The sequence below is a fragment of the Hyla sarda genome, chromosome 1 (genome assembly GCF_029499605.1).
Source record: "Hyla sarda isolate aHylSar1 chromosome 1, aHylSar1.hap1, whole genome shotgun sequence".
Classification (NCBI taxonomy): Eukaryota; Metazoa; Chordata; class Amphibia; order Anura; family Hylidae; genus Hyla; species Hyla sarda.
The window spans coordinates 213452585-213468869 of record NC_079189.1 but is presented as its reverse complement, the minus strand read 5'-3'; the positions used below and the strand labels follow the sequence as shown (position 1 = coordinate 213468869).

At 43.9% G+C, this 16285-nt stretch overlaps 1 protein-coding gene across 1 annotated transcript in view; it reads right to left on the bottom strand.

Annotated features, from left to right (window-relative positions):
* Positions 1-5166: 5166 nt before the first annotated feature.
* Positions 5167-16285, bottom strand: part of IBSP (integrin binding sialoprotein) — a 37022-nt gene continuing 25903 nt past the window's right edge. Inside the window, exons 6-7 of the mRNA XM_056558277.1 lie at positions 9328-9450; positions 5167-5577 (exon numbers count right to left, since the gene is read on the bottom strand). Of these exons, the coding sequence (XP_056414252.1) occupies positions 5167-5577; positions 9328-9450 (534 nt within the window). The remainder of the gene's footprint in view (positions 5578-9327; positions 9451-16285) is intronic.

Genomic DNA, 16285 nt, shown 5'->3' with positions numbered 1-16285 from the left:
TTTCCTCCCTCCCACACAACAGCCACCCCACCCATTGAAACGTAAATTAGCTGCATCCATTCAAAAAGACTTGTGGTTTTCAATCAGGGTGCCTACAGCTGTTGCATTAGTTGCAGATTGATCTCTCTCCCACCAAGCGATCACTCCACCCATTGAAGCAGACAGGCTCCCTGTCATCAGCTGACTAGTGAGTCAGGTCTCAGCCGCATTGCAGCCTGGGAAAAATCTAAGAGAAGAGTCATTTTGTATGCTGGTAAAAACAAATATTGGGGTGAAAATCACAGAAGAATTGTGAGAAAACCGTCACACACAGGTACAGACACTATATTATGAACTAAACTAACTTTACAGTACCTGTAGCAAAGTCAAAAAAATTCCTGGAATACCCCTTTAAATGCTGCTCAGTCTATGAGTAGAGATAAAGAGGAAGCTCAACACAATGTATATTGTTGGACTTGTCACAGCAGGATGACCTTGGACCTTGGAGGGGAGTAACTTTCTGTAACATATATTTGGCAAGCAAGGCCTATGCATCGGACCCCAAAGTACAGTTGTGATTATAAGTTTACATTCTGAAAGCAAAATTTCTAAGGTGTGTATGTACCATTTTTAACCCAATAATGATGCAGATATTCTGGGCCATACTGACACTGAGCTTATTTCTTTCATTTTCTAACTACCTCACCCCAAGAGCCACGCAGGATAACACAGGCGACAATCAATTCACTTTACAGCTTCATCCAGGCCTGAGAAGAACTGCACAGTTTTAATTATCTCCCTTAAAGGGGTACTCCGGTGAAAACTTTTTTTCTTTTAAATCAACTGGTGGCAGAAAGTTAAACATATTTGTAAATTACTTCTATTAAAAAAAGTAATTCTTCCTGTACTTATTAGCTGCTGAGTACTACAGAGGAAATTCTTTTCTTTTTGGACTGCTCTCTGATGACATCACGAGCACAGTTCTCACTGCTGACGTTATAATAATAAAACTTTATTTATTGTTGTCCTTAGTGGGATTTGAACCCAAGTCCCCAGCACTGTAAGGCAGCAGTGCTAACCACTGAGCCACCATGCAGCCCTTAGCATACATCTGCTATGCATGGTTGCTAAAATGGACAGAGATGTCAGCAGAGAGCACTGTGCTCGTTATGTCATCAGTGTTCCAAAAAGAAAGGAATTTCCTCTGCAGCATTCAGCAGCTAATAAGTACTGGAAGGGTTAAGATTTTTTAATGAAGTAATTTACAAATATGTTTAACTTTCTGCCACCAGTTGATTTAAAAGAAAAAAGGTTTTCACCGGAGTACCCCTTTAATGTGCCTCTTTTCATAGGCCTTTATTGGCTTCTCTCTAAACACAAGTGTTTATTGCTGTGCCCATGAGTTAATAGGCTTCCATGAGTGCTGTTTGGTATAAAGTGAGGGCCATTTTATAGCTTTGGACCAGTAATGTTTTTGGGCAACTCCAACATGCAGTTCCTTTTTCAAATATTATTCTATTGTACTATTGTAACAGTCAGGGAACTACGTTTGAGAAACGCTTGTTTTTAGGAGAAGTTGCTTGAGGTTTTTTGTTTTCTACGATGACAAATTTTCTGGAATTGGGGCTGAAATCCTTCTTAGCTGACCTGACAGTGGCTTGGTATTGATAGAATCCATCATGTTCCATTTGTTGATAAGAGTTTGAATAAAACAAATTGGTATTTTCAAAGCTTTGGATGTCTTTTCTCACAGATCTTTTGCTCTTCTGATGTTTCATCAGCCAGCAAAGTCACTGCAGTTTATTTGATACACACAAGGGTTTCCCATACACTAAGAACCTCACTGACAATACACAGACACTGAAGGCAATTACAAGACCCAGGTAAGGCTACATACTCATCTCAATCTACGTGTGCTAACTTGAGTGTATACTATGGGGAAAATTTAAAGGAAGGGTTTATACTTCTCCCACCCACTAGATCCACTATTGGCTTTGGTTAAAACAAAATCTGCAGCGCCAATTCTTCACAAACATAACAAAATATATAAACCTTTTACTCCTCTTAAAAGAAATTTAAAGAAGCAGTCCAGGACTTGGCATGCATGGATTGCCTGCCATCTTGATTGATATTCCTCTCTAATATGATTTCCTGCAGCTGCCTGTGATTACTTTTGCTTGAACTTTCACAGTATGTAGGTCATTGACAGATTAACAGGTACAAAATGGTACACTACTTAGATGTACGTATGTGGTATGCACTGATGAGGGCAGAAAAATGCGCTACAATATACATTAAAAAGTCTGTATTTTTGTACAAAAAACAGCTGGTGAATACTAGTGCTTGGACTTTCACAGTATGGTAGGCCCTTGACAGATTAACAGGTACAAAATGGTACAATACTTAGATGTACATATGCAGTATGAACTGATGAGGGCAGAAAAATGCGCTACAATATGCATTAAAAACTCTGTATTTTTGTAAAACACCAGCCGGTGAGTACTATTGCTTGGACTTTACCATATTGTACCTGTTAATCTGTCAAGGGCCTAAATACTGTGAGACTACTTAGATGTGGTATGTGGTATGCACATATGAGGGCAGAAAAATGCACTACATTACGCTTGGAAAACGTATTTTCATAAAACAACAACCACTGATTAGTTTTCCCTGGCCTTTCACTTTATGTAGGCCTTTTTACAGATTAACAGGTACATGTATGAGGGCAAAAAAAAGCACTACAGTACACTTGGAAAATGTATTTTCGTAAAACACCAGCCTGTGACTACTTTTGCCTTGACTTTCCCAGTATCTAGACTAGTTACAGCCGCAGGACACAACAGTGCAGCACCACAAAAAAAAAAAAAAAAAAACGCACTCTGTCACAGAGTATTAAGAATGATGTGAACTGCTGGTTAGTATACCATCTACAGATTAGTATAAGCAGCTCATGATTTCTTGTGGAAAAAATACAGGGTGGGCCATTTATATGGATACATCTTAATAAAATGGGAATGGTTGGTGATATTAACTTCCTGTTTGTGGCACATTAGTATATGTGAGGGAGGAAACTTTTCAAGATGGGTGGTGACCATGGTGGCCATTTTGAAGTCGGCCATTTTGAATTCAACTTTTGTTTTTTCAATAGGAAGAGGGTCATGTGACACATCAAAATTGTGAAACAATGATGTTCTTGGTTTTAACGTAACTTTATTCTTTCATGAGTTATTTACAAGTTTCTGACTACTTATAAAATGTGTTAAATGTGCTGCCCATTGTGTTGGATTGTCAATGCAACCCTCTTCTCCCACTCTTCACACACTGATAGCAACACCGCAGGAGAAATGCTAGCACAGGCTTCCAGTATCCATAGTTTCAGGTGCTGCACATCTCGTATCTTCACAGCATAGACAATTGCCTTCAGATGACCCCAAAGATAAAAGTCTAAGGGGGTCAGATCAGGAGACCTTGGGGGCCATTCAACTGGCCCACGACGACCAATCCACTTTCCAGGAAACTGTTCATCTAGGAATGCTTGGACCGGACACCCATAATGTGGTGGTGCACCATCTTGCTGGAAAAACTCAGGGAACGTCCCAGCTTCAGTGCATAAAGAGGGAAACACATCATTATGTAGCAATTTTGCATATCCAGTTGAATGGCCCCCAAGGTCTCCCGATCTGACCCCCCCCCCCCCTTGATTTGTATTTTCATTTGGTGTTGCAGTTACATTGTGGTACACCCTTGGCGTTTGTAGGTATATATCTTATAGAATGCATAGAATGACATAGAGATAAATGAGGAGGGTGGAGGGAAGGAAATTAACTGCTAGGAGGGATATGATAGATGATGATGGAGTCCAGTAGTTCACAGGATGTTAATCAACAAGGGATACATCACTTCCTGTGACACTGTAATTGTAACATTGTACATTGTAACATTGGTGCTCACATGACCCAACTGCAATAATTCATTGTATAGTTGCAGCAGGACTGGGATCAAACACATGGCATTACAGGAATACTGTTTGCAACAAAACATAGTTACTTTAAGATTCCTCGAAGAATTTCATCAGTTTCTAATTAAAAATCTATCCATATTAGTAAATCTTACTCAAAAACACAACTCCTGAATAGTCAGCAAATATTTTATTATAATTTTGACATATTTTATGAAAATCACTTGAAACAGCAAACATAAGTTTATATTTTCACATAATGCTTGACTAGGTTTCAAAGAGGTGAAAACATATTTACTCAGGGCTTTCAGCTATGTACAGATATCAAATACTTTTCAGTATCAGGTTCGTTGTTCTGTCTAATGCTTATGGCCCCAGCAAGGTTCCCCACTAAAATATCAAGTGGTTCATTTGTCTTTCATTCACCAATATGCGATTCACCAAAGTCTTTCAGATTTCTTCACAATACAGAATTCATTTGGAGAATCTTTTTATTCACTGTATCTCAATGAAAACATCTACTGTAATCCTTCTGTTATCCTTTGAGAAAAGATATCAATATACATAGGGTGCCAATGAAGGTTAAATACGTAAAAATACACATATACTTTTGAGATATATTAAAGGGGTACTCCACCCCTAGACATCTTATTCCCTATCCAAAGGATAAGGGATAAGATGTCTGATCGCGGGGGTCCCGGAAGTCCCTGATGTCACGACTCCGCCCCCGTGTGACATCACTCCCAGTCCCCTCAATGCAAGTCTATGGGAGGGGGCGTGACGTCACACGGGGGCGGAGTCATGACATCACGGACTTCCGTTCCGGTGGTTGGGACCCAGACCCTCCAGCGCTTCTGGAGCAGAAACAGGTGGGTGCCGCATTCTATATTGCGGGGGTCCCCAGCGGCGGATAGGGGATAAGATGTCTAGGGGTAGCGTACCCCTTTAAACCATCCCTTCCTAATCTCTGCAATAACTGACTACCCATAGCTCTTCCAGTGATAGAGGAACCTGTAGTATTTTAGGAAAAGAAAAGGGAGATACCTGAGTTGGACAACCAGACCTGACTGATCCCATTAATAATAATAATTACAATAAGTAACAGAGCAGTTTTGTTGAATGATGAACATTTATGATTTGGTTAAACTCATAGCAATTCAATAATAAAAAAAAGAAAATAATAAATCATAAAACTCATCATGTAATGTGTTCAATCCAATGGTTTGTGTCTACTGATAATAATGTTGATGGTATTGTTGAGCGTAGATCTGATACAGGTGGTTTCTATAGTGATAATCATCTTCATACCTTCCGTAGGTATCGCCTTTAACTCCTCTGGGGTCAACTTCATTCTCATGATAATAATAGCCATTTTCATACTGATACCCATTATTCTCTGGTTCATATACAGGTACAGTGCTTGCAACACCACCATTGCTACCTTCCTCAGTACCTAGGTTTTCATAATCATTACTCTTGGGGGGATCAGTGGGAACGCCAGCTGTTTCCTCGAGTTGCTGAGTTGCAAGTGCAATGGTGTCCTGAGTAGGCTGCGCTTCAGTGCTACTCTCCTGGGCTGTGCTTGACTGTTCTCCATTATCAGTTGTTGTCTCATTCTGGCTAGCAGTACTATCTTCTACCTATTTAAAGGAGAGAAAGGTAAAGAGTAAAATCCCACTGCACAATGTGGTTCAGTTGTCACTTACCATCCGTCACACCTTAGTGTGAGGAAACCTCGAATTCGGATTTAAACAATTTGCTGTACTGCCCATCTGCTGTAGAGAAGACCAACTCCCCTAGTAGACCACTATTGAATGTAATTTTGGGTGGTCATCTTAAAGAGATTTCACCATATTTTAATATTCCTTTCACCCCATATTCATTGCTAAATGGTGATAACATTAACCCACAAATAAAGAAGGTATGATGTTGCTGTTGAATCGCCTAAATTACTTTACTCATTAATAGAATCAATAGGATTTGGCATCACTTTATGATTGGTGGTGGTCCCAACTAAGAGACCTCCACCGAATGTAAGGACTAACCCATTTTGGCAACTTTATTTTGCAGGTCATTACCACATAAAGTATGTATTTGTTTTTTTTAATATGTATTTACTTTTATGTTATGAATTGATCTATTTTAAAATCAACATGTCTTTATCTGTTTTTTTTTGTCATCAAACTATTTAATTTTTTAATTTGACATTTTAAATCCATTTGAACATTTTTTTTAAATGTGCTTTACATATTTATAATTATTACAGGCATCTGTATCAGTGGTGTCCAGCAATAATAGGCAACCTTTTGGTCCTTTGTTAGGTCACAGGTTACCAGTTTACAATTGCTGGCTCCACTAATGGGAGTGTCTGGGTTGATGGAGATAGCAATAATTTCTAAGTATGTCAGCACTGTGACCAGCACTGATTGTAGCACTTAAATGGAATCCGTCATTCGTGTAACCTGCACTAACCTGTCAGTACAGACAGGTAGTAGAGGTGACACTGATGACAACGATACTTACTTGGTCCCATTCCTGCTGTGGTTTTCTCGCAATCTTCCGCCATATCTTCTGTTCCGGGGCTGACTTGGAGCATGGGCCGAGCTAAGTAACGTCACCGCTGCTGTTCTCTGCTGGGTCCCGCTGCTAGCAAATGGTGATGTCACTAAGCTCCACCCATGCTCCAAGTCGGAACAGAAGATATGGCAGAAGATTGCGGACAAAATACTGAATGGAACGAGACCAGGTAAGTGTCATTGTCATCAGTGTCACCTGCATTACCTGAATGTACCGACAAGTTAGTGCAGATGACAGTGATGACAGATTTCCTTTAAGTGGTGAAACAACCAGGATTAGCATTTTCTCAGAATTGGCCATTAGTGCAGTATAGTTGTGAATAATAGATGTCCTCCCACTGGGGACCTGCAATACCCATAATATGCATGTACAGATTTGTGTAGGAGTTATTGTTACCATTTTTCATTCAGGGCATTAAAAGTTGGTGAGTTCGGTCAAAGAAAAAGTCATGATGACAAAGCTAAAGCATATTGAGGGAAAAAGGCAAGTGCAACAATCTACTGACCTTGCATATGGCCATTTAAAGGAATACTCCGATGCAAAACAATTTGTTTTAAATCAACTGGTGCCAGAAAGTAAACAGATTTGTAAATGACTTCTATTAAAAAATCTGAATCCTTTCAGTACTTATCAGCTGCTGTATACTACAGAGGAAGTTCTTTTCTTTTTAAATTCCCTTTCTGTCTACGCACAGTGCTCATGTCAGGAACTGTCCAGAGCCGGATAGGTTTGCTATGGGGATTTGCTCCTGCTCTGGACAGTTCCTGGCACGGACAGAGGTGTCAGCAGAGAGCACTGTGGTCAGACAGAAAATAAAATAAAAAAAAGAAAATAACTTCCTGTGGAGCATACAGCAGCTGATAAGTACTGGAAGGATTGCGATTTTTAAATAGAAGTAATTTACAAATCTGTTTAACTTTCAGGCTCCGTTTTTCCACCGGAGTACCCCTTCAATACATCAAAGTATATAATGATTGAACTGCTTCTCTATATTGGTTCATGTCTTTAGTGGAATCATAGAGGGATACAATTGGGTATATAGGATACCCTTGATAAAGCTATGAATGCCTCATGTGAAATAAGAATTTACATCAGCTGTACCTGCTGCATTAAACAACCAAAATACTTTATTTATTTAGTGTATATTCCCACGAACAGTATCCTGCACATATTTGATGCACAGGATTCAAAGTTGCAGACTTCAATGTAAGCGAAATGACTGAACAAAGCTGCAAATCCTGTGCAGGATAATGTATGTGTGAATAGGCCCTTAGTGTATATTAACTGATTTACTTATTGTATTGCTGGTTTGGCTATTAGTCATTTTTTTTCTGCATACATAAATTCTATATCGCCCCACTGATTCTATAAACTCTATAAACTCCACCCATTAGCGCTTTTAATAGTTTTGTGTCTATGAGAAATTTATTATGAAATAATACAGTTGTTTGATTATAAATGGGTTTGGGATATATTATCTTATGGGTGGGGGATTTTGGATGTTTAGTATTGGGAGTTTTTCAATGCTTTTACTTTACTCATTGGGGTTACCTTTCTGATTGTATACACAGGTTGAAATGCAGTTGTTGTTTTTATAGTATTTTCACTATATTTAATTCTTCACATTGTTCTTTTGAATAAATACTAATGTGGGAAAGGTTGGTATAGAAATCTGCATATATTTGTAGCCATGGATAAGTTATCTTTAAAGCGCAACTGTCATCAACTTGGAAGGCCCCAGACTACTATAATAAGAGCACTGATGACAATAGATGTAGTGTAGTCATACCTTTATTGTAGTTTCTCCTTCTTTTATAATGTTTTTAATAATTTTCTTCTGTGGTCATACACAGTCGGATAGGCGTGGCTTCGGGTTCCAAAAGCCCTGCCGCTGCCACGCCTATCCTCTCTGTCTGTGCTGGGGCCGTTGTGTAGTAAGACACAGCAGTCCACAGCGAACGCGCTCCTGCCTTCTCCGACGTGCACACACACGGCCGGCATGAATTGACTGAGCGAGGCTGCTTATTATCCTCCTCTTCCTTCCTGTGGCAAGGGACTTGGTTGTGTAGATACTAGAGGCAGAGAGCACGTTCGCTCCCTGCCTCTAGCACTGCACATGTGCCCAAAGCGCTTTGATGGCGGGAGCAAGCGCTCGCTCAGTCAATTCATGCCGATGGCGCATGCACATCGGAGAAGGCAGGGGCGCATGCGTTGTGGACCGCTGTGTCTTGCTATACAGCGGTCCAAGCACAGACAGAGAGGATAGGCGTGGCAGCGGCAGGGCTTTGCTAACCCCACGCCACGTCTATCCGACTGTGTATGACCACAGAATAAAATTATTAAAAACATTATAAAAGAAGGAGAAACTACAATAAAGATATGACTGCATTACATTTGTTGTCACCAGTGCTCTTATTATAGTAGGCCGGGGGTTTTCCAAGTTGGTGACAGTTTCGCTTTAAGACAATAGTGAAATTAATGAAATGCTTTTTTTTCCCTCCATGGCACATACAGAGTAATGCAACATTTCAACCCATATGTGGGTATTTATCAAGCATGCTTAAAAAAAGACGTAGACATAGTGATGATAGGATTGGTGGTGTCTGTGGATGCGGACTGGTGACTGTGCCTTCATATTTGTAATCGCAACAATTTCTCTAACTGTATAGACTTTCAGTGTGTTGTGAATGTTGCCTTTGGTGCAATTAATCAAATTCAGGGCAAGTGAACGATGGTCCAGTTGCCCTTAGCAGCCAATAAGGGTCCATTTCTTGTCTTTCAGAGGCTACTAACTAATAATAAACAGTTGTTACCTCTGGAGCAGAGGTTCCTCCATTCTCCTCTTCGCCTCCTTCAGAGTCCGCCTCCTCTTCTGCCCCATTCCCTTCTGTTTCCTCTGATGCAGCATTTTTGCCGGCATCTACTGATTCCTCCTGCTAAAAGATGTTAAAAAATGTATGTAATACTAGGAAAACACATTACTACGGTACTGTATATGTGGATGGGGCTTTTAAATCCCATCCATGCATACAGGAAAAATGTTCATGAACAGCTGTACACGCTGCAGGTTTTTACATCAGATTTCACCCTTTGTAATAGGTAGGGTCATATCTGTGGTAAATCTGCAGTACAATCCAACACAAAATCTATAATGATGGAATCCCAGTGGATTTGCAGCATAATAATTCAGCTACAGCTAAATTTATCCTAGAGCATTATTCATGACATATATTCTAAACATTAAAAGGTAACTCTGGAAAAAAAAAGATGAAAATCTTAATCCTTCCAGTACTTATCAGCTGCTGTATACTCCACAGGAAGTTCTTTTCTTTTTGAATTTCTTTTGTGTGTGAGCACAGTGCTCTCTGCTGACACCTCTGTCCATGTCAGGAACTGTCCAGAGCAGGAGCAAATCCCTATAGCAAAACTATCCTTCTCTGGACAGTTTCTGACATGGACAGAGGTGTCAGCAGAGAGCATTGTGGTCAGACTGAAAAGAAATTCAAAAAGAAAAGAACTTCCTCTGTAGTATACAGCAGCTGATAAGTACTGGAAAAATTAAGATTTTTAAATAGAAGTGATTTACAAATCTATTTAACTTTCTAAAGCCAGTTGATATGAAAAAGAATAATGGTTTTCCACTGAAGTACCCCTTTAACCCCTTAAGGACTGAGCCCTTTTTCCCCTTAAGGACTCGGCCATTTTTTGCAATTCTGACCACTGTCACTTTAAACATTAATAACTCTGGGATGCTTTTAGTTATCATTCTGATTCCGAGATTGTTTTTTCATGACATATTCTACTTTAACATAGTGGTAACATTTGGTGGTAACTTGCATCCTTTCTTGGTGAAAAATCCCCAAATTTGATGAAAAATTTGAAAATAAATTTGAAGCTCTCTGCTTGTAAGGAAAATGGATATTCCAAATAAAAATTTTTTTTATTGACATTCACAATATGTCTACTTTATGTTTGCATCATAAAATTGAAGTGTTTTTACTTTTGGAAGACACCAGAGGGCTTCAAAGTTCAGCAGCAATTTTCCAATTTTTCACAAAATTTTGAAACTCGTTTTTTTTAAGGGACCAGTTCAGGTTTGAAGTGGATTTGAAGGGTCTTCATATTAGAAATACCCCACAAATTACCCCATTATAAAAACTGCACCCCCCAAAGTATTCAAAATGACATTCAGTCAGCGTTTTAACCCTTTAGGTGTTTCACAGGAATAGCAGCAAAGTGAAGGAGAAAATTCACAATCTTCATTTTTTACACTCGCATGTTCTTGTAGACCCATTTTTTGAATTTTTGCAAGGGGTAAAAAGGAGAAAATTTTTACTTTTATTTGAAACCCAATTTTTCTCGAGTAAGCACATACCTCATATGTCTATGTTAATTGTTCAGTGGGCGCAGTAGAGGGCTCAGAAGGGAAGGAGCGACAAATGGTTTTTGGGGGGGCATGTCACTTTTAGGAAGCCCCTATGATGCCAGAACAGCAAAAAAAAACACATGGCATACCATTTTGGAAACTAGACCCCTCGGGGAACATAACAAGGGGTAAAGTGAACCTTAATACCCCACAGGTGATTCACAACTTTTGCATATGTAAAAAAAAAAAAAAAATCCCTAAAATGCTTGGTTTCCCGAAAGTTTTACATTTTTAAAAAGGGTAATAGCAGAAAATACCCCCCAAAATTTGAAGCCCAATTTCTCCCGATTCAGAAAACACCCCTATTGGGGGTAAAAAGTGCTCTGCTGGTGCAGTACAGGTCTCAGAAGAGAAGGACTCACATTTGGCTTTTTGAAAGCAAATTTTGCTCCAGGGGCATGCCGCATTTAGGAAGCCCCTGTGGTGCCAGAACAGCAAAAAAAAAACACATGGCATACTATTTTGGAAACTAGACCCCTCGGGGAACGTAACAAGGGGTAAAGTGAACCTTAATACCCCACAGGGGTTTCACGACTTTTGCATATGTAAAAAAAAATGTTGTTTTTTTCCTAAAATGCTTGTTTTCTCAAATGTTTACATTTTTAAAAAGGGTAATAGCAGAAAATACCCCCCAAAATTTTAAGCACAATTTCTCCTGATTCAGAAAACACCCCATATGGGGGTGAAAAGTGCTCTGCTGGCGCACTACAGGTCTCAGAAGGACTCACATTTGGCTTTTTGAAAGCAAATTTTGCTCTGGGGGCATGCCGCATTTAGGAAGCCCCTATGGTGCCAGGACAGCAAAAAAAAACAAAAACACATGGCATACTATTTTGGTAGACCCCTCGGGGAACGTAACAAGGGGTTAAGTGAACCTTTATACCCCACAGGTGTTTCACGACTTTTGCATATGTAAAAAAAAATTTTTTTTTTACCTAAAATGCTTCTTTTCCCAAAAATGTTACATTTTTAAAAAGGGTAATAGCAGAAAACACCCCCCAAAATTTGTAACAAAATTTCTCCTGAGTACGGCGATACCCCATATGTGACCCTAAACTGTTGCCTTGAAATACGACAGGGCTCCTGTTACGCCTAGCGCTCCGGGTCCCCGCTCCTCCCCGGAGCGCTCACGGCGTCTTTCTCCCTGCAGCTCCCCGGTCAGTCCCGCTGACCGGGAGCGCTGCACTGTCATGGCCGTTGGGGATGCGATTCGCACAGCGGGACGCGCCCGCTCGCGAATCGCATCCCAGGTCACTTACCCGTTCCCGTCCCCTGCTGTCATGTGCTGGCGCGCGCGGCTCCGCTCTCTAGGGCGCGCGCGCGCCAGCTCCCTGAGACTTAAAGGGCCAGTGCACCAATGATTGGTGCCTGGCCCAATTAGCTTTATTGGCTTCCACCTGGTCCCTGACTATATCTGACCTCCTCCCATGCACTCCCTTGCCGGATCTTGTTGCCTTGTGCCAGTGAAAGCGTTTTGTGTGTCCAAAAGCCTGTGTACCAGTACTTCTGCTATCCACCCTGACTACGAACCTTGCCGCCTGCCCCCGACCTTCTGCTACGTCCGACCTTGCTTCTGTCTACTCCCTTGTACCGCGCCTATCTTCAGCAGCCAGAGAGGTTGAGCCGTTGCTAGTGGATACGACCTGGTCACTACCGCCGCAGCAAGTCCATCCCGCTTTGCGGCGGGCTCTGGTGAAAACCAGTAGTGACTTAGAACCGGTCCACTAGCACGGTCCACGCCAATCCCTCTCTGGTACAGAGGATCCACCTCCTGCCAGCCGGCATTGTGACAGTAGATCCGGCCATGGATCCCGCTGAAGTTCCTCTGCCTGTTGTCGCCGACCTCCCCACACTGGTCGCCCAGCAAGCCCGACAGATTGCCCAACAAGATCACCAGCTGTCGTACTTGACCACCATGACTCAGCAACTCCAGTCGCAGCTACAGCAGATTCAGTCTCAGCTACAGCAGCAGCAACCATCTCCTCCGCCAGCTCCTGCACCTCTTCCGCAGCGAGTGGCCACTCCTAGCCTCCGCCTGTCCTTGCCGGACAAATTTAATGGGGACTCTAAGTTTTGCCGTGGCTTTCTTTCGCAATGTTCCCTGCATTTGGAGATGATGTCGGATCAGTTTCCTACTGAAAGGTCTAAGGTGGCTTTCGTAGTCAGCCTTCTGTCTGGAAAAGCCCTGTCATGGGCCACACCGCTCTGGGACCGCAATGACCCCGTCACTGCCTCTGTACACTCCTTCTTCTCGGAAATTTGAAGTGTCTTTGAGGAACCTGCCCGAGCCTCTTCTGCTGAGACTGCCCTGCTGAACCTGGTCCAGGGTAATTCTTCCGTTGGCGAGTACGCCGTACAATTCCGTACTCTTGCTTCTGAACTATCCTGGAATAGTGAGGCCCTCTGCGCGACCTTTAAAAAAGGCCTATCCAGCAACATTAAAGATGTTCTGGCCGCACGAGAAACTCCTGCTAACCTGCATGAACTCATTCATCTAGCCACTCGCATTGACATGCGTTTTTCTGAGAGACATCAAGAGCTCCGCCAGGAAAAAGACTTAGATCTCTGGACACCTCTCCCACAGTCTCCACTGCAATCTGCGCCTAGGCCTCCCGCCGAGGAAGCCATGCAAGTGGATCGGTCTCGCCTGACCCTGGAAGAGAGGAATCGCCGTAAGGAAGAGAATCTTTGTCTGTACTGTGCCAGTACCGAACATTTTTTGGTGGATTGCCCTATCCGTCCTCCACGTCTGGGAAACGCACGCTCGCACCCAGCTCTCGTGGGTGTGGCGTCTCTTGATGCTAAGTCGGCTTCTCCACGTCTCACGGTGCCTGTACGGATTTCTACTTCAGCCAGCTCTTCCCTCTCAGCCGTGGCCTGCCTGGACTCTGGTGCCTCTGGGAATTTTATTCGGGAGTCCTTGGTGAATAAATTCCGCATTCCGGTGACCCGTCTTGTCAAGCCACTCCACATTTCCGCGGTCAACGGAGCCAGGTTGGATTGCACCGTGCGTTACCGCACGGAGCCCCTCCTAATGTGCATCGGACCTCATCACGAGAAAATTGAATTTTTGGTCCTTCCCAATTGCACTTCCGAAATTCTCCTTGGACTACCCTGGCTTCTACACCATTCCCCAACCCTGGACTGGTCCACTGGGGAGATCAAGAGTTGGGGTCCCTCTTGTTCCAAGGACTGCCTTAAACCGGTTCCCAGTACTCCCTGCCGTGACCCTGTGGTTCCTCCTGTATCCGGTCCCCCTAAGGTCGTTAGGGACTCTGCCTGCCACAGAAAATGCCTCTCCCCCCCTCCCAGTCCACTCAGGCAAGCCTCGGTGCCTCCTCATGGCCCTCGTCCTGGTGTCACACTGCCCCGTGCCAGGCCTCGCCCTCTGCCCTCCCTCCCCATTCCCACTCCTGCTGTACTGCCTGCCATTGAGGAAACCATCCATTCCTTCCCGGTGTCCTCATCCCAGGGGAGGCAGTCACCGGACAAAAAAAAGGAGAGACCTAAGGGGGGGGGGTACTGTTACGCCTAGCGCTCCGGGTCCCCGCTCCTCCCCGGAGCGCTCACGGCGTCTTTCTCCCTGCAGCTCCCCGGTCAGTCCCGCTGACCGGGAGCGCTGCACTGTCATGGCCGTTGGGGATGCGATTCGCACAGCAGGACGCGCCCGCTCGCGAATCGCATCCCAGGTCACTTACCCGTTCCCGTCCCCTGCTGTCATGTGCTGGCGCGCGCGGCTCCGCTCTCTAGGGCGCGCGCGCGCCAGCTCCCTGAGACTTAAAGGGCCAGTGCACCAATGATTGGTGCCTGGCCCAATTAGCTTTATTGGCTTCCACCTGGTCCCTGACTATATCTGACCTCCTCCCATGCACTCCCTTGCCGGATCTTGTTGCCTTGTGCCAGTGAAAGCGTTTTGTGTGTCCAAAAGCCTGTGTACCAGTACTTCTGCTATCCACCCTGACTACGAACCTTGCCGCCTGCCCCCGACCTTCTGCTACGTCCGACCTTGCTTCTGTCTACTCCCTTGTACCGCGCCTATCTTCAGCAGCCAGAGAGGTTGAGCCGTTGCTAGTGGATACGACCTGGTCACTACCGCCGCAGCAAGTCCATCCCGCTTTGCGGCGGGCTCTGGTGAAAACCAGTAGTGACTTAGAACCGGTCCACTAGCACGGTCCACGCCAATCCCTCTCTGGTACAGAGGATCCACCTCCTGCCAGCCGGCATCGTGACAGCTCCAAAGTGAGAGCGCCATGTGCATTTGAGGCCTAAATTAGGGATTGCATAGGGGTGGACATAGGGGTATTCTATGCCAGTGATTCCCAAACAGGGTGCCTCCAGCTGTTGTAATACTGGGAGTTGTTGTTTTGCAACAGCTGGAGGCTCTGTTTTGGAAACAGTGGCGTACCAGACGTTTTTCATTTTTATTGGGGAGGGGGCTGTGTAGGGGTATGTGTATATGTAGTGTTTTTTATTTTATTTTGTGTTAGTTTAGTGTAGTGTTTTTAGGGTACAGTCGCACGGGCAGGGGTTCACAGTAGTTTCTCGCTGGCAGTTTGAGCTGCGGCAGAAAATTTGCCGCAGCTCAAACTTGCAGCCGGATACTTACTGTAAACCTCCGCCCATGTGAGTGTACCCTGTCACATGAGGGGGGGGGGACATCGAGGTGTTGCAAAACTACAACTCCCAGCATGCGCTGACAGACTGTACATGCTGAGAGTTTTAGTTTTGCAACAGCTGTAGGCACACTGGTTGTGTATCACTGAGTTTGTGACCTAACTCAGTGTTTCACAAACAGTGTGCCTCCAGCTGTTGCAAAACTACAACTCCCAGTGCATGCTGGGAGTTGTAGTTTCCAACAGCTGGAGGCACACCGGTCGTGAAACACTGAGTTAGGTAAAAAAAAAAACTTCACAACCAGTGGGCCTTCAGCTGTTGCAAAACTGTAGTTATGCAACCAGCAGATGCACCACTACAACTCCCAGCATGCACTTTAGCTGTTTGTGCAAGCTGGGAGTTGTAGTTATACAACAGCTGAAGGTACACTTTTTCATAGAAAAAAAGTGCCTCCAGCTGTTGCAAAACTATAAGTCCCAGCATGCCCATAAGGGAATACTGGGATTTGTGGTGGTCTGCCTCCTGCTGTTGCATAACTGCTGTCAATCACCTCCAACTGCTGCTCCCCAGGTCAGTCTCTCGCCGCCGCTCCTGGGGCCCCGATCCCAACAGGGACGCCGGGGATCGGGGTCCCCAGCTCCCGGGGTCCACATCCCGCACCCGCAGGGGCAGAGCGGGTTGCGGGAGTGACACCCGTAGCAGGTGCCACGAATCAGGGCAATCGTGAGGTG